The sequence below is a fragment of the Cebus imitator genome, unplaced genomic scaffold (genome assembly GCF_001604975.1).
Source record: "Cebus imitator isolate Cc_AM_T3 unplaced genomic scaffold, Cebus_imitator-1.0 Scaffold78, whole genome shotgun sequence".
NCBI classification, from domain to species: Eukaryota; Metazoa; Chordata; class Mammalia; order Primates; family Cebidae; genus Cebus; species Cebus imitator.
The window spans coordinates 2,107,534-2,126,707 of NW_016107393.1; the positions used below are offsets into that span (position 1 = coordinate 2,107,534).

Sequence of the window (19,174 nt, forward strand, 5' to 3'; positions counted from 1 at the left end):
AGGTATTTTTTCCCTCTATTTTCTCTTGAATGACTCACTGGGCCATGCATACAGCTTCTACTTGGAGGATCCATCTCTGAAATGATTTCCTCCATAGCCACTGTGGCTTCAAAGATATTAGTATTTTTACATGTGTTAAGTACAACCACAAACATGAGATTAAAAAGCTGACTTTCTTCCAACTTGTACCTCTTGGTGATGGTGTTTTTCTTCTTTTAACAATAGGAGTTTGTTCCTCTGGAATGCCTTTCTTGAAGACTTCAAACTCTTTAAAGATATTAGTATTTTTTTAATTGAGAAAAGGCAAAGGCATGAAGACATGACATACTAAGAAACTTAGAGATGTTAACAGATACTGTATGTTAGAAATGATATTTTTGTTCTAATATTTTATCTTTGTATATTATATGTGTGGGGCTTGACTTTCTTGAGGGCCAGTCATATATCATTCGTTGTTGTGGGTATATCAGATGCTTTAAAGACAATATTTTAACATTCGATGTTGTGAGAATGTATTTTAAACATTAAACATTTTGCAGACTGAAGACAGTATATTTTCTTCTTTAGATTTTCAAACTAGAGAATTATTTATACCTTCAGTTGGAGGATGTTCTGGAATTTCAGGAATAGCCTCAGGTACCTCCATTTCTGGAAAAACTTCTCTGATTGTATCAGGCTCTTTAAAGATATCAGTAGGTTTACATTTAAGAGTCGTAAAAACAGTAAATTATATAAAGCATGCAATGTTTGAGTCTTAAAACCAAAGATATTCATCTGGATTTGATGTATTTGAAATATACCTTTAGTTTCCGGTGTTTCTCTCTTTTTAGGAATAGTCACATCTATTTTGTCCTCTGGAACAACTTTCTTGGGTGGCTCAGGCACTTAAAAGATATGAGTATAGTTATATTTATAAATGGTGAAGAAAAATATTGAGCTTTTTACAAGGAGTCAAAAAATAGTTTTTCTTCAGACTGGATCATTGGTGTTATATACCTTTTGCTAGTTTGGGTTTTGTCTTTTGAGGCTGAGTCACAAGTACTTTTTCTTCAAAGACTGCTTCTTCATATGCTTCATACGCTTTAAAGATATTAGTATTTAAATAATTAGGGTGTTTCAAGGTGGATAAAGAATTGTATTAAGAAAAATATAATATATAATACCACATTCATCACCAAAATTAATAGTAGCACATAGAGGTAAATTAGTGGCTAGAATGCATTGGCTGGAGATAGCCTCATTCTCAGTTTCACGATATAGGACTCTCAGCATGTCTCTGTGATTGGTAATAAAATGGAGGAATTGTTCAGGCAAATACTATATAATTCTTCATTTTGCTTTAAGAAAGTTATTGGTAAAATTGTCCTATTGGTCTTATTTTTATGGATTTGTCCATAAAGAACAGGGAAGACGGTGAATTGCCACTGAGAATTCTCCCATATTTGACCTACTAGAAATTCATGTAAGTCCTTTCCCTTTCAAGAAACCTCATTATCTATATTTTCAAATCACATCTAATGTATGGTTTTACAGTTTAATATAAATGTAAAAGCCATTTCGGGTTTGGAGGCAGGGAAAATTTTTAAAAAATTAAGCATTTGGAAAATAAGGCAAATAAAGACAACAAAAATTTCTCCAGGTTTTTGAAAGAAAGACTGGCTGAAAACAATAACTAAAGTCAAGAAAGAAAGGATATTCAAAGGAGGAAGTGATCATATACTTTTATCCCAACTGAGTATAACAGGATGAACAACAACAAAAAAATGAGTTTCAACAGGAAAGTTTTTAGATGAAAAAAGTGGAAGAGGGTTGGGCACAGTGGCTTATGCCTGTAATCCCAGCATGTTGGGAGGCCGAAGAGGGGTGATCACTTGAGGTCAGGAGTTCAAGACCAGTCTGACCAACATGGTGAAACCCCATCTCTACCAAAAATACAAAAAATTAGCCAGGCGTGGAGGTAGGCGTCTGTAATCCCAGCTACTCAGGAGGCTGAGGGAGGAGAATTGCTTGAACCCAGGAGGCAGAGGTTGCAGTGAGCTGAGGTCACGCCATTGCACACCAGCCTGGGCATGACAGAGTGAGACTCTGCCAAAAAAAGAAAAGAAAATAATATTTTGACTATTGGCATTTTTACTATTCAGCCTGTTGAACAGTATTCTACTCACAATATTTTACCATTTGGATTATTTCGTTATTCAGATTATTTAATCCCAATTTTGTCTGAAAGCAGAAAAAAAAAAAAAGGTCTTGATAATTCTTTTGAGGTTTGAGTGGCCTTATAAATCTATGGTCATTGGGGCAGTTTTGCCAAAATATTTCCAATTATGGTTGTCAAGAGTAAAAAAATAAAAATGGTGGAGCATTTGATTTTATAAAATCCAATTAAAATATTATTATGGTGTTAAAGTAAGTTACTTCATGATCTGAGAAAATAAACTGTTCAAAGCAAAAGACACGTATACAGAATAGGTTAGGAAAATTCAACAAGATAAATGACTTTTCGAAAATCACATACTATGATAAGTATAGTATCTTTTTAAAAATTGGCATGGAAATATATCTGGTCTGAGGATAATAGCCACTGAAATTATTTAAGTCACATGTTTTTGGCATGTTAGGCTTTTACAAGAGATTAGTATATTTGCTTTTCAAAGCTGTAAAGACAAACACTGAATTTAAGGACACAAATAAAACCAGAAAGAACACTAATTTTTCTACACTCACTGTATATCTCTGTGTCTTCAGGAAGAACAATAGGTGATTTTTTGTCTTGAACACTTTTCTTAGGCATCCCAGGAACTTTAAAGATATTAGTATATTAATTGTTATAAACAACAAATATAAGATACAAAATATAAGGATTTAATGTCACACACGTTCACTTTAAACCATGAAAAACTAAACCAAGAGTTATTTCATGCTGTGATTAGTATCACTGTATACCTTTAGCTGGCGGAACTTCAGGCTTTTTAGGAACAGCTTCACGAACTTTTTCTTCTGGGACAATTTTCTTGGGTACTTCAGGTGCTTTAAAGATATTTATTTATCTTATTTTTCAGAACACCATAGTTGAGTATAAACATATCAAGCCTAGAAGGGGCATCTAACAAGGAGAATGTAAAAAATCCCCAAATTATAAGTCAACTATAAGTCAAATGCAGTCAACGCATTTCTCTGAATTGCCTTGTTGATGAGTTCTCGGTTCATTATATCAGAAACACTTTGCTCTTTGGAGATAGCAGCATTTTCTATTGTCATTTAGAGCATACTTATTTTTTTCAAGCTACTTCAGAAGAGCTTCCAAAATGAATTATTTTTGAAAGAGAAGAGGGATCAATATTATTTAGTTATTAAACAAGAGGATTAATACAAATGATAACTTTGGGCTTATGTCTTTATGCCTAAAACATCACCTCCAAAGGCAGGATTATTACAGAACATAAATGGAAACTTATGTCATTCGTAGCCATCTTGTGGCACTGAGAGAAGAATTGTCTCTCTTCCATAGCAAGTGAATAAAAAAGGATTTTATATTAATGAATCAGAAAAGGCAGTTACCTTTAGTTGGTGGAACTTTTGGTTCTTCAGGAACATGCACTTTTTCTTCTACCACAATTTTCTTAGGCGCCTCTGGTACTTTAAAGATAATAGTAATAATTTGTTTTATTTTTAAATATTTTTTCAAATATAAAAATTGTTAACAAGCAGAGCATAAGAGAGATATAAACACAGAACAGAACACAGTGACAATATAAAATATAGATATCACTTTATCAAATACATTACAGTATTTCAAATGCATTGAATTTTAAAACAAATATAACAACAAAAATCCAGAAAATTTCCCATGTTAGAATGGTAAGAACTTGAGAAGAAAAATTAATAATATGCCTTCAGCTGGTGCTATTTCTGTTTGCTTTTGTGGAAGAGTTGGTACCTTCTCTTCAGTGATAACTTTCTTACATGCTTCAGGGACTTTAAAGATATAAGTTTATATTATTTATTAGATACTGTTTTTTATTTCTCTTGTAAACTTTAAGAGATTTACAAAAACAAAGTATGGATATTAAGACACATATTCACTATGTATTTATATTTGCAAGGTTAATATAATCAATAATAAATATAAAAACATGTGTTTATCAGTAAGTGTGTTAGTGACTACAGAATCAAATAGCACCAAAGAAGGAAATCTGGGCTCACTGTTTGGTTGCTAGAGATATTTTTTCATTTGTTTTACATATAACCACAGTGACTGCCTTTTTTTGGTAGAACTTCCCTTGGAACCTCAGCTGCTTTAAAGATATTAGCTTGCTTTAGACATGTCAAAAACAAGAAATACAAAAGAAAGACATGAAGTGGAATGCAAACTTCCACTTATAAAGCAACCAAGGTGCTATATTGTATGTAAAATTAAGTAGTAATTTTTCACCAAGAAGATACCTTTAGCTGGTGGCTCTTTTCGAGGAACAACTTTAGTAGATGGTTTTTTTGGAGGGATGATTTTCTCAGATATCTCAGGCCCTTCAAAGATATTAGTATTTCGGTTTAGAATGAACTTGAAGTATTTTGGAGCACTATTACTAAAGTTAGTACAATGAGGGCTCACAAAAGGCTTTATTTATATTTTTTGAATTTATAACACACTTATTTCCAAAAGAGCTTTAATTTTGCTAAATATCATTGTATACTGTAGATTTACTATATATGCTAAACACATACACACGTATTCCTTCATATTACACATATATTATTAATTTGTGCAAGATCTAGAGAGTGGTATTGTAGATAATTTATTTGTGCTATGGTTTATCTTCGCAGTATGCTAGAATAGGGGTGCCATTACCAAGACTTCGCTTCCTTAATGTTATTTCTCTAATGAAAGTATCATAAACTGGCAAAAGCTTTTGATAAGAAATTCTCAGTTTGTGAATAGTTGCCTGAAATTTTAACAAAGCAGTGGTTATTTTGCCTGAATATGTAAATTCTTCAGTAAACAGAGGAGTTTCTTTTTCACTTAACTAATGACACTGGCCAGTTATTTTTGTACCTGAAACAATTGTGTAACATTCTTAGTCGGATTTAAAAATAATCCTCAAATTCATACAGTGACCTCCTTAGATAAGTAGATATCAAATATTACTATCTTGTCTACTAAAGTTATACTCCGTGTGGTTAAGAGATATTAATCTTTGTGTCAAATAATTTAAACTCATGTTTAAAGTATTTCATGGGGTTTCTAATCTTCCAAATTGAACACAAAATTTACTTTCAAAGGAAGTTAGAGCAAGATATAAGAATTTGTATTATTTGAAGAATTCCCTATACCTTTAGGTGGAGCTTTTGGTTTTTCATATACTTCCACTTCTTCAGCCTCAAAAACTTCTATTACCCTGTGTACTTTTTCAACTCTGTGTTCTTCTTCAGCTCTACGTTCTTTTACTTTGACGAATTCTTCTACTTCATGAAACTCGTCTTCTTCAAAATATTCTTCAACTTCATGGAACTCTTCTTCTTCTGGAATTTCTTCCACTTCTGCTTCTACTACTTCTAATTCTAGTCTTTCTTTTACTACTTCCTCTTGGTAGAAGGCAACTGACTCTTTTTCTTCAAGGACAGTTTTCCCTGAAAGAGCATCTATTTTAAGAGACTTATTTTTTTTAAACACTGAAGAAACAAAGATGTACATTCAAAAAGTATATATATTTTAAAGCTGAATAAAGGCTTGCATGCAACAATACATGAAAATCCAAGATCTTTCCCAAAATACCTTTCACTGGGGGAACAGCTTCTTTCTTAGGCACAAGGACTTTCTTTTCGGGGACTTTCTTTTCGGGGACTTTCTTTGTTACTTCAGGCACTTTAAAGATAGAGTTTTAATACTTAGGACTGTCAAGAGCAAGCTTTCATAGACAAAAGTCATCAAAAACAATGAAGACACAGAGACATGAAACATAAAAGTCTTAACAAAAAAAGACAGAAGAGGAAGTCAGACTTGAAAGAGAAGATATACCTTTGGCTGGGGGTGCCTCTTTTTTCTGAACAGGAACAGGTACTTTTTCCTCAGGAACTTTCTTTGGCACTTTAAAGATATTAGATGTTTTAGTTAGCTGAGAATGCACACACATGAAATAAAAACACCACAGACATCACCAACATTACAGTAAAGTTTCTCAGAAGTCACTCTGTACTGTGGGCAATAAAAATACTTTCTTAAATCACTCATTTGTCTTAACATTCCCACAGAAGAAATGTCCACAAGTACCTGTGCCATTCTTTTTTTTTTTTTTTTCTCTCTTAATAACTGGGATTACCAATATGGGCCCACTTTTACTATTTTTAACTTGATGAAGACTTTTTAAAAAGTGATTATCATTATAGAGTATTTAAGCTCTGACATTGGCCTCACATTCTGCTGTGCCCTCTTATATTAGCTGATGAGCCTACTGTGACAGGGACAGCATAATCTAATTGCTTAAGAGCACTATCTGAAGCATTAAGTGAATTAGGAAGCAGTGAAAAGCAGACATTTTTTAATAACCTTGAATGCTTGGGCTAAACATTACAAAAGGGGCGTAAGGCTCTTTAAGATAGTTATCGTCCAAGCATTAGATTTTTTTCCATTAAAATAATAAATATAGTAACATAATTATTAATACACATAAGAAAACTCTACTTATGGAACAAATCTAGAATGTGGGGAAGAGGGATCCATTGTTATGTATATAAGTATAGAGAGACATACTAATACATTAAAACTATCAGCTAGTTAAGAAGCTTCCAGAATAATTCATACATAAACACACACACACAATTATTCATTAACCTCCCAGAAAAGATTAAAGAAATGGAATGAGTTATATTTTTGTAGGTCCTTAATCAATTTGCTACCTAAATGACTATAAGAAAGCAGCCAAAAAAGACAATGTTACTTTTTGGAAAGAAAATTAATGGTAATTTAAAGATACTAATAATGAGGCTTGATATACCTTTAGCTGGTGGTGCCTCCACTTTTTTAGGAACAGGAGTAGGTGCTTCAGGTACTGCTTTCTTAATCACTTTGGGCACTTAAAAGAAATTTTATGAACATTTTGAAAAATGGCATGTGATGAGAAGAACACCATCCATATAACAACAAATAAATAAATATCACAAAACATTGACTTATTTTTAAAAGATATTAGCAACCTAAATGGTAATAATAAATGTGAAGTAGGAACCCTAGGGGTGTGAAGGATATTACTTAGAAATCCTATAAGCAAATATAATGTCAATTACACGAAAGATAATCATATTCTTCAGGAATAGTAAGTTAAAGATTCTTCTAAAAAATGAACACTTTAACCACAGCAATAGATTCCCCCCATACTAGTATTGAAAACAAAATGAAGGATTGAAATCTAGGAGAAAGTATTACAGTAGGGCCTGGTCAGAAAAAAATTAAATCACCTCTAACAGAAAAGTAATCTCTCATTCTTAGTTGTACTGCAGATGGAGTAGAAAAGTTTAGGGTAAAAAAAGGACACATCGATTCAGGTGCCAGGAATAATTAATCTTCACTTTATCATGGATACGATATAAGAAAAGCATACCGGTGAATATTAGATTTAGATAAATTCTGAAAAACATTTGGAACACCGAGTATTTTAAATGTTCAACTCTTAAAAGCAGCTATACCTCTAGGTGGCGCCACCTCCTCAACCGCTTCTATGCTAGGTGGTTCTTCTGGGATCTCTTCTTCTGGAATCTCTTCTTCTGGAATCTCTTCTTCTGGAATAGGCTCTTCTTCAGGCTCCTCAGTAACTTTAAAAAGATTATTATTTTTCATATTATTTTTATAATTATTTTGAATATTAGACTAAAGTGATATATCTGAAAACCGCTCAGCCTTCCAAATGCTTATGGAAATTTGCTAGTCCTTAAAAAATCTCTACTGGGTCTTCAAAATATGTTAGGCCTATCCTAGCATTTGTGAACTAGAATAGACTTCAGATAATTTAGTTAAAATTATTATTGTTATTTTTTTTTTTTAATGAAAGACTTGTTTGAAGTTAAACCAGCCACTTGTGGTAGAAGTCAGATTTTCTGCACAAGTTACTCAGGCTCAACTAGAATTTCTTTTGGATAAGCTTATTTTACAATTGCCTACTAAGTCGTTTGATGAAAAATTTCCTATAGCAAATACAGTTTCCCTTCATGAATTCTAATTAAAATAAAACAAATAACAAACAGACAAACAGGCTGAACATGCAGGAAGGAGATTCAAATAATATTAACTCACCTACCCAATTTCTGTTAGTTTAATAATAATTTATTTTAGAATCTGAATATGTTTATTTCCTGGGGTAAATTGTACATTTATCTACTTCAAATATTAGACAATAATAAGACAAGGATGACTTTAAAATGTTATTTTCTTATAAAGTCATCTACCTTCAACTGGTAGAACTTCCTCTTCTTTAGGGAGAATGATTCGTTTTTCTTCCACCTTCTTAGGCACCTCAGGAACTTAAGAGATATTGATTATTTTAGACACTTATAATGCAAGAACCAAAGAAGAATAAAGACCAAGTTTCCAGTTTCCAACACAAGAGAGTAAATATCACAAGGCACATACACAAGATGAAACATTGACATTTCACAGAATCGGTTAATGAGAAAAGAATAAAAAGGTTTTTGGTTTAAGATTAAGGGTTTATTAAAGAGATATTCGACTTTATACTGCTTTAGCCTCTATTTCTTTTCTTTACTTTTTTTTAATAGGAAGAAATGGGTACTTTAGGGACTAGTTCCTTAGTGATTTCTGGCTCTTTAAAGATATACTTTTACTTTTTAGAAACAACATACATAGAGAAACAATGTAAAACACAACACCAAATGAAAAAATGTATGCAACACAAACATGGATGCAAAAGAGTCACAAATGACGAATGTGAATGACAGACCATACAGTGCACACATTTATGTTGAACATCCTGTGTGGATAGAACCACAGTTCAACATCGGTGCAGCAAACACATCCCTGTTATGGGATGATGTACCTTTAGCAGGAGGGGCCGCTGTTTTCTTAAGACCAGGAGGAGGGACCTTCTTTTCTGGCTCAGGTTTCTTAGGTACCACAGGCACTTAAAAAATATTATTTTATTTTATAAGTTCAGTTTCACAAACACAAAGACAGTAGACACAGCAGTAATATAAGTTGTACTAACAAATAGGGAAACAGGACATTTTGACTTTTACAGGTGAAGGAAAGAAATGGCACAGCCTAATTTATTTGGGAATAGCAATACCTTTGGCAGGAGGAGCCTCCTCTTTCTTGGGAACGACCATTTTCTTCTCTGTCACTTTCTTCTTAATCTCAGGCACTTTAAAGACATCATTTCATGACAAGAATTTATTTTGAAGGACAAAAAAAGAGAGAAACCAAGAAGTCCCCACATACAGAAAGACCAACATGCAACAGCTGCATACGACAGGTCTGTAAATCAAGTTGGGAGCCCAAATATCATAATGGAATTGGGATTTGTAAAGTAAGGGACCAGTAGCATATGTAATTATCATCAGACAGATGGTATTAGGGTGGTGCAAAAGTAATTGCAGTTTTTGATGTTACTTATTAATGGTAAAAACTGCAATTACTTTTGCACCAACCTATTATTTCATCCATTTAAATTCACTAGTAATTTATTGTCTAGAAAGCATTTCTGAATCATTGATATCCAATAAACGATCAGCTTTACCATTTCATTTGATTATGTAACTATATGGCCTGATGGGAGGGTTACACTGATTTTAAGCAGCCATACCAGCACTTTTTGTAGAAAATATTATTGAGCTTTAAAGTACAAATACATGAATTCTGTCCTGTAGTATGAGATGACTGAATATATTACATCTGGATACTATTCATTTGATGATAGACTACTTTAATATCTTCATTTTATCCTCACAATAATAGCTGAGCCCTTTAGGACTGATATTAGTATCCCCATTTTATAGGAAAATAACTTCAGGCTCGGGTTGTTTAAAGAACTTGCTGAAAGTAATAATGACAAGGCGCAAAGTCAATGCTAAAATCAAAACCTGTTGGGCTGCCTTTTACATACATGTATTAGAAGATATTATTATTCTGTGTTTTAATACATTCATCTTTTATTTTTAGCCTGGTGTTACAAAGGCAATTAATATAAATGGCTGAAGGGTGAAATTTAGAAATATTTATTAATAATATTTTTCAATATATTTAAACATATAGTATACTTATCCTCATATATTTAAATATGTCTCCATGAAAGCTACGATTAATTTCCTAATCAAATAATAGGATATTAGTTAGAACTTTTGTGTCAGTTTTGGGACATTTCTCTTCATCTCTGTTCTTGAATACTGCTTTGCATCCAGTGAAAAAATGGATATCAGTGTTCCTGAACATTTTTAGAAGTAGATATGTAACTGTGTGATTGTCCATTTTATAAATATAATATTTCCTAAAACCCAGTTTCACCATAATTTATGTGGTGAAGCTAAGGGTGAAGAATGTGTATTCACTTTGGGAAGGTGTACCTTTGGGTGGTGGTGGAGGTTCCACTTTTTTAGTAGCGGGAACAGGGACTTTCTTCTCTGGTACAGGTTTCTTTGGCACTTCAGGCACTTAAAAACATTTCATTTGAAGGCATTAAAAACCACATACACATGATTATATATATAGCAAAGAAACACATGAGAATAAGACCACAAACAAGTAAACAACATTACATAATATGTAATTTGAAAAGACATTTAGATAATTTACGATAGACAGATACACAACGCAGACACACAATAAGAGCACACATGTCAGGAATGTTTTCTAAGATTTAGATGGTCAATCACAGAGGGGAAAGCATTATAGATAAAATTGGAGATGAAAAAAAGGATGGAAAAGCAGAATTCAACACAAAAGAGGCCTTGATGATTCCAAGAAGAGCTGTTATACCTGGTGCAGGTACTGGCACCTTAGGTTTAACTTCTGGAAGGACTTCTTCCTCAGGTACAAATTCTTCTTCTTCAGGTACATACTCTTCTTCAGGAGGAACTTCCTCTTCCTCAGGAGGAACTTCCTCTTCCTCAGGTGGAATTTCCTCTTCCTCAGGTAGAACTTCCTCTTCAGGAACAATTTCTTCTTCAAATGGAATTTCCTCTTCCTGAGGTAGAGCTACAGGAACTGGAACTGGTTCAGGTTTCTTTGGCACTTTAAAGATATTTATTCAATGGTACAAACATCACTTTTGTGTAAAATATTCAAAACAATGAAGAAGCTTATGAAAGGCAAGTATTCTGTGATTATAAAGCATCAATTATCAACATAAATACTAAGCATTAATTATAATTAGTAAGGCTGTCTAACACCAGTTAGTTTTCCTTTTAACCCTGGATCTGTTACAGATAAATGTACCTTTAGGTGGTGGTGCTTCCACTTTTTTCGGAACAGCTGTTGGTTTCTTTTCTTCTGGGATGAGCTTCTTGGGCACCTCTGGCACTTTAAAGATATTATTTGTCTTTAAGAATATGTCCTTTTACAATGTTTTAGAGCAACAGATATAAAAAAGAATCACCAAATACCTGACATATTTCTAACAAGACAAACACTTTAAAAATGTACAGTGTTATGGGGAAATTTGTATGTGAATATACATAAATGTGAGCTTTTCCCCCAAGTACTTTAAATGATGAAATGATGTACCTTTTGCAGGTGGGGCCTCCACTTTCTTAGGAGCAGGAACTGGCACCTTCTTCTCGGGCACAGGCTTCTTGGGCACCTCTGGCACTTTAAAGAAATGATTTAGAGAAAAATTTTATACAACATAAAAATATTGATTCCAAGCATAGTTTCAAATGATTAAGATAAGGTAATAAAAGTAGGACAATGATATTCCAAGAAACATTTTATTTTTAAAATAAAATATTTGATTTTGTCTAAAGAGTTGCATCCCAAAGAGTACAGAATTAAACCGATTGTTTTTTACCCATATGCAAATGTAAAATAAAAAAAATGACAACATCGCAAGTTCCATGTACCTTTGGCAGGTGGAGCTTCCACCTTTTTAGGAGCTGGTACTGGTACTTTCTCTTCTGGTACAGGTTTCTTGGGTACTTCAGGAACTTCAAAGATATCAAATAGAGTTAGTGTCACATTTTTCACCCATAGCTACAAATTTAAGGCCGGCAACGTAAGGCCTTAATTGAAGCATCACAGATATTCTGTCAATTTCACTTTAAGACTGAAAATTATAATAGCCACAAAACGAAGGCCAGAAAATCCACAAAAATTAAAATTAAAAACACCGAAAAAACCATGGACTGGTGATAAAGACAAGACACAATGCCTGGTAAATGATGGTTTTGTCCATTTTGATATGCCAAAAAATGTATTTTACTTGAAGAACTTTCCCCTAAAGAGGAGGAGCCAAGCATTGAGCATAAGCATGCTCTGATGGTAAAACTCAGAGATGAGTACCAGGGGGCTCCTGTGGCCAGCTGAGTGGTTCTTGTCACTGACATTAATGTTGTTAATATTGCCATGGGAAACAGTCTGCTATGGCTCACCAAGTTATGCTACATAGATGAATTATCATGTTAGTCCATTGATGGATTACAAGGATGTACCTTTTGCTGGCGGAGCCTTCTCCTTTTTAGGAATAAGCACAGAAAGTTTCTCCTCTGGCTTCTTAGGAACTTCAGGCACTTTAAAGATATTGTTAATTGTTAAGTTCTAACTACTAGTACCAACACATCCATATAAAGCACAGCTAATGCTTTCTAACAACAGATAGGACACACACAAGGCTTTGAACTCAGAAGAAAGTTGAGTTAACTATTTCTAGGCAGATGAGGTCTCTTAGATACCCATCAGTGAATGGTGGTGTACCTTTTGCTGGTGGAGCTTCCTTCTTTTTGGGAACAGGAACAGGTTTCTTCTCTTCTGGAACAGGTTTCTTGGGTACCTCAGGCACTTTAAAGATATTATTAAGAATGTTGGAAATGTTGCAGGAAAGATATAAAATGAGAAAAGCATCTGTAGAAATCATATTTCAGCATATAAAAATATCTGCTTTAAAGGAAGCAGATGGCCACCATCAGTGCTGATAACCCCCAGAATCTGACCAAATCAGACACCCAAACTCCAGAGATGCTGTTGCACATCCCTTTGCAGGAGGCATCATCTACCTTTGACTGGTATCACAGGCACCACTTCTTCCTCAGTTACGAACTCCTCTTCTTCATGAATGTACTCTTCTTCTTCTACAAGATATTCTTCTACATGGGTCACAACTTCCTCTTCAAAGGCAACCTCTTCTGGTTCAGGTTCTTTAGGCACTTCTGGCACTTTAAAGATATTATCTTTAAGTTGGACATTTGCTAATTACTCAACAAAATTAGGACACCTTAGAAACATAGACCCATAACAGAAGAAAGAACAAGATTTACTTTCCCCACAAAAGAACTTCATACACAGAACTGAAGAGGAATTCAACAGCAAAAGACAAACAACACATTAAAAGAGTGCCATTAGGTACCTCTAACAGGTGGTGCTACTTCTTTTCTAGGGACAGGTACTTTTTCTTCTGCGACAACCCTCTTGGGCTTCATGGGCACTTGAAATATTAAGTATAAGGAAATTTTATTGTCAGAAAAAGGCCACTAGTCAATGTTTGCTTTGCTGTACTTTAAGCAGATGGAATAATGCATCTTGTTTTAATGAGATAGATATGTGATTGTTCATCTTTAAGAAATTTTATACCGTCCGTGGAAAGGATTCCGAGCTTCACAGAAAAATAAATACACAGAAGTACCCAAGAAAACATGAAGTAGGAAAGCCCAAATGTGAAATGATGTTTAGTGTTCAAATATCTCTGCTTGAAAGAAATGTCATTTCCTGAAAAGCTAAATTTACTTCTCAATTAGTATACTTCCTGAAAAAGCGAGGAAGTTGCTTCGTACTTAGTATGAATTGGGGAAAAATGACTGGAAACTGGTTAGCTTTAAAAAAAATCTTCAAAATGAGTTTAGAATGAATAAACAGTTTCCAAAATCTGGTGAATATTATCACATCATTACATTGTTTAGGTAAATTAGGAATATGCCAAATGGTCACTGATTTTAAACCCATTCTATTTTATATGTACTGTAGCCACATGGTAGGACACAGCCATTATCTAACAGGCTATCGATTAATTTTGAAATAATTTTTCCTTTTAAAGGTATTATCTTATTATCCTGTATTTACAGATTTTTACATACAACATTCTGCTGACAATTTAAAAGACATGAAACAACAAAATAAAATGAATCATAGCTACATTAATTTCAAAAGAGGCATCAGAAAAGATCACAATCGAGGAAGGAAATCATTGTACCTTTAGCAGCGGGTTCAGTCACCTGCTCTTTTTCACGTTTGGTAATTGAAATATGTATTTTTTCCTCAACAACTTTCTTTGGTTCTTCAGGCACTTTAAAGATATTAATTATTAAAGAGCATTAAAACCAACTCCATGAATACTATGCAATAAATACACATAAAAAAGCTGAAATGTAAGAATCAGGACAAGAAGATCCTACTCAGCAAAAACACAGAACATCAGACAGGGTAGGAAGACATGATTTTAGAACATACATAACAAAGTCATTCTTGGTGGTTATTACTTGGTAATGTACCTTTGGGTGGTGGAGGTTTGAGTTTCTTAGGAATGAGCACTGGTACTTTTTCTTCGGGGACAGCTTTCTTCGGCACTTTAAGATATCAATATTAAGAGATTTAAAAACCTGAACCAGATTTCCCAAGGCTAGTAAGAACAAAAAGTTAAGAAAGACAAATAGAACATAATATTCCCAAACACACACAGAATTTGTATACTGCCGCTTTTACATATATTTTTTTGTAGTAAGACAACCATGGAGGAAACAAAGATCTCTTACAAGTGATAATGTGTTTTTTTACTCTACCTTTAGCCGGCGGGGCCTTTGGTTTTGTGGGAACTGGTTCTTCTGGTACAGGCTTTACAGGGATAGGCTTCTCTGTTTCTTTAAAAGTACATACAAGGTATTTCATGTTAGACTTTAGAACATAAATTTAAAAACTTCTTAAAAGGAATCAAATGATTGAAACAATGTATTTTATCTACAGTATAGCCATAGCTTATTGAGGTGGGCAAGAATCAGAGGTCCAAGCAGAACAAGCTTATATTGTCCTTTCCTTCTTGCTATTTTCTTTAATTAGGTAATTCTTACTATTAAAATGCTCATTTCACTTCAGGTAGATAAAATCCTGGCTCAAACTCCCCTGCAACACTGGCTTTTAATGCTGTCTGTGTGACTATGTAGAATGTTCTCAAAGTTAGGCTATGAAACATCAGAAACTGAAGAAGTAAAATAATATTGATTCATCTTGAAATTCCAATAGGGAAATTTATTTTTTGAGTAAAATAAACTCTTTGGAACCCAAACTATATGCCTACAAATTTGACCTTCATTAGGTAAAACACAGCAGGTTGTTTTGGCTTACATGTCTGTCTTTACTTTTGAAGTGGTCATTGCCAAATTTGAATAATGGGAACCCTGTGGGTAAATGTAATTTCTCAATAGCCTATCATACTCCATAATAGCAAGCTTCAGAATAAGGGTTATTCAGAAATTTCTGACCACGTACAAGAATGATCTTGGGCATTTGAAGACAAATTTGTAACCTTTCTGAAAAAGAAACTTAGGGACATTTGCTATTTTGTATATGAGGAAAATGAGGGGGGCAACTGATTATTCCCAGAAACAAAGTATAACAACCTTAAGTTTTATAGAGGGTTTTTTTCTCCCAGAAGTTATCAAAGAAGAAAATTCCACATTTATGAAATGAAACAAAGTTCTTTCCAAATGTCTTTGGGCATCCAAATTTTTATCTTGTTCTAATGGAATGTGCACATATTTAGTGTGGTTTTGAGTTTGCAGTTTTGCTCATACCTGTGACGTATTCTTCATGCTCTTCATATCGTTCATATTCCCTCTCCTCATATTCTTCGTATTGGTCGTATTCTTCTGTTGGTTCATACTCCTCAAATTCTTTATAGTCGTATTCTTCATATTCTTCATATTCTTCTTCCCGTTGTACTGAAACAGCTTCTTCTTCTTGGGCATAAGCCCATTCTTTCTCTTCCATTACAGTTACTTCTAAAATAATATTAACAACAGGCAGCACTTTATTTAAAGCACCTTTAGGGATAACTCATAGTAACAACGTACTTTGATTTTATTCTTTTGTGTTGGTTTCATGCACTAATTATGGGAGACCCTGACTGTTTTTTTTGCTGGTCAAGGTATCATAGAGTATATTTACTAATTGTGATTTCAAATGTTGGATGCCCTGCCCTCAGTCAACAACAAGCTAATAAAGTATAGGAATCAGATTGGGAACTAGAAAGCAAAGAGTTAGATAATTTCGTGACTCACATTATTTAATCAAAGCTCAATATACCTTTGGTGGGTTGAGGTTCTCTTTTTTGAACTTCAATGGATACTTTTTCTTCCTTTACTGCTCTTTTTCTTAATTCAGTCACTTTAAAAGAGTAATTATTAAAAGTGAATTGCAAGATTATGAAAATGTGTGTGTGAAGAGAAATTTTGTACAAACAATCCAAGGACAAAAACAATCATAACAACGCCTGATTAAACTTTCATTTAAAAGGCAAGAAAATCAATAGATTTGGAAATGAACCTGCTGTAATCTACATATGAATATCTTTTTTTAAAATAAAAGGTCACTTAGTACTACAAAAATGTTGAATAATTTTAGGAAGATCAAGTGGTATTCATAAAAGTTTAAAAGGACAACTAGACAGCGTAAATAATGATTCAAGCTAAGTACAAGCATTAGGCAGAAATCCGTGTTACATGAATAGTTTCTTCACCTTAATTCTAAGACATCTTCCTAAGCTTTACTGGTACAACGTTGAAAATTCAGAATTAAAACAATTTAAAATGTTATCAAAGATTGCCACATAAAACAAGCATCTAGGCAGATGAGTTTAGTTTATGGACAAAAACATTAGAAGACAAATACAGATTAAGGAAAACTATTCACATATGTTTAGAAGAAGCTTCACTTTTTTTGAGGAAAAAAGTACTTTCTGTTATCAAAAATGTTTAGTTTTGAAGTGATATGCATTAACAAGCTATGTTACTTACTTTACAATATGTCTATTTTTTTTCTAATGATACCTGTTCCATTAGATTAGTGTTAATGCCTTGATGCTTGTTTTGATTTCTTTTTCTTTTTTAAAGAGTCAGTATACCTTTAGCTGGTGGTTCCTCCTCTCTCCTAGGTTTGAGTTTCGGAAACTTTTCTTCTGGAACAGCTCTCTTCGGTTCCTCTGGCACTTTAAAGAGAGATTTCACTTTAAGGTGTTGTTTCCCTCTTTCAAACAACAAAAAGGCAGCCGTATAGGAGTAGCCCAAACATACAAAACGTGACATTTTCATTATTTCAAACATAAAACAACAACTGTAACAACAACAACAAAAGCCGACACCTATAACCAGTGTGTTTGGTAAACAGAGCAGGGCAAGTACAACATTGTGCATACGGGAAGGGTGATGTACCTCTTGCTCTTGGAGGTGCCTCTTTTTTAGTTACAGCAACAAGAACTTCTTCTTTCTGGGTAATTTGCATGTGCCTCTCAGTCACTTAAAAGACAATTTTAGGATTAAGGAGTTATATTAAAGTGGACTTAAAAATATATTAGCCAGAAAATACTGTGATTTTAGGATATAAGAATTTATAAGGCACACACAAATAAATACCACAGGGAATACTCCACCCAAACACACCATTGTCACCAACCAACACCAATAACCTACATATAAATGATATGACCCAAAGGACAGCAGCAGAGAGAAAGACAGAGAAGCCATCTGTTCCTAGCTTTTCTCCTGGGGAGGTTTGTTTACCTTTGGCTGGGGGTGGTTCTTCCATCTTAACCACTTTTGGAGGAACCCTTTTTTCTGGAACTGGTTTCTTTGGCTCTTCTGGCACTTAAAAGATACCAGGCAACACCGTAAAACATACAATATGGAAAACACTAAACATAGACACACTTATTTTCTTGTTAATGTTTAAAAAATCTGAAGAATGTATCAATTTAAGATAAAAAAGACAGTCTTGGAGAGTAAAATAAAATCCAGTATACCTTTAGGTGGGGGCACCTTTTCCTTTTTAGGAACCGGAGCAGGAACTTTCTTTTCTGGCACAATTTTCTTAGGTGCTTCAGGAACTTTAGAAAGATTAGGTTTAAGAATATGAGTTTGCCTTACATATGAAGTGATACAGTTTTGGGGCTTAGAATTCACTTTTTGAAAAGATCACACATATATATAAACATTAATGACTATACTCAGTAAATACATTCATACATGTGTGCTGACAAATGTAGACAGCTATGCAAACTGAAGGTATTATTATATACATTCAAACAAATAGTGTTGCACTTCTTTGAAAGAAATCATACCTTTAGCCGGTGGAGGCTCTTCTATTTTAGCAGGAATTTTTGGTTTCAGTACAATTTTCTTCTCCTGCCTCTCTGTCACTTGAAAAGATTATAAAATACACTTGTAGAAATGTCCAGATTTCTTTTCAATAAAAGTGTTATCTTTTTGTTAGACATGATATTTATCAATATTTGCAATATGGATGATAAATTAGCTATAAGAAACATAAAGAAGGAGACAAGCTAATATAGGGATAAAACTAATTAAAGAGTCAGTATACCTTCGGCTGGCTCAGCTTCCACTCTCTTGGAAATAATGTGCAGCTTTTCTTCCACAACATATTCCTCAGGCTCTTCCATCACTTTAATGACAGCAATTTTAAAGAAGATAAATTACAGTGCTTTTCATGTTTAATTTTAGCTTTAATTTATCACGTCAAAGATTAATTACAATAGCAAAAGTTTAACCCTTACCAAATCCCTGCTTGTTCCTATTTAAAATACGCAAAGAGCATTTTAATCAAACCATAAGCGTCAATAAAGAGTATGGGAAATGGGAAATATGTTTCATTAACTTAATTTTCACATACAGATAGTAATGTGAAAAGTAGTGTCATACGGATAGTAATGCTTATATAATAGTGTCATACAGATAGTAATGCTGA

General features: G+C 33.6%; 1 protein-coding gene across 1 annotated transcript in view; it reads right to left on the bottom strand.

Annotated features, from left to right (window-relative positions):
- Nucleotides 1-19,174, bottom strand: part of TTN (titin) — a 271,326-nt gene that overhangs the window by 130,163 nt on the left and 121,989 nt on the right. The window contains 36 exon segments of the mRNA XM_037740043.1: nucleotides 190-267; nucleotides 595-678; nucleotides 801-884; nucleotides 997-1,080; nucleotides 2,725-2,799; nucleotides 2,944-3,027; nucleotides 3,559-3,636; nucleotides 4,444-4,524; nucleotides 5,329-5,625; nucleotides 5,771-5,860; nucleotides 6,014-6,082; nucleotides 6,990-7,058; nucleotides 7,678-7,803; nucleotides 8,434-8,508; nucleotides 9,042-9,125; nucleotides 9,291-9,365; nucleotides 10,564-10,650; nucleotides 10,976-11,230; nucleotides 11,435-11,518; nucleotides 11,723-11,806; nucleotides 12,058-12,141; nucleotides 12,646-12,723; nucleotides 12,908-12,991; nucleotides 13,207-13,365; nucleotides 13,557-13,634; nucleotides 14,397-14,489; nucleotides 14,695-14,769; nucleotides 14,983-15,060; nucleotides 15,991-16,197; nucleotides 16,502-16,582; nucleotides 17,319-17,402; nucleotides 17,626-17,709; nucleotides 17,974-18,057; nucleotides 18,213-18,296; nucleotides 18,531-18,608; nucleotides 18,791-18,871. Coding sequence (XP_037595971.1) covers nucleotides 190-267; nucleotides 595-678; nucleotides 801-884; nucleotides 997-1,080; nucleotides 2,725-2,799; nucleotides 2,944-3,027; nucleotides 3,559-3,636; nucleotides 4,444-4,524; nucleotides 5,329-5,625; nucleotides 5,771-5,860; nucleotides 6,014-6,082; nucleotides 6,990-7,058; nucleotides 7,678-7,803; nucleotides 8,434-8,508; nucleotides 9,042-9,125; nucleotides 9,291-9,365; nucleotides 10,564-10,650; nucleotides 10,976-11,230; nucleotides 11,435-11,518; nucleotides 11,723-11,806; nucleotides 12,058-12,141; nucleotides 12,646-12,723; nucleotides 12,908-12,991; nucleotides 13,207-13,365; nucleotides 13,557-13,634; nucleotides 14,397-14,489; nucleotides 14,695-14,769; nucleotides 14,983-15,060; nucleotides 15,991-16,197; nucleotides 16,502-16,582; nucleotides 17,319-17,402; nucleotides 17,626-17,709; nucleotides 17,974-18,057; nucleotides 18,213-18,296; nucleotides 18,531-18,608; nucleotides 18,791-18,871 — 3,555 coding nt within the window.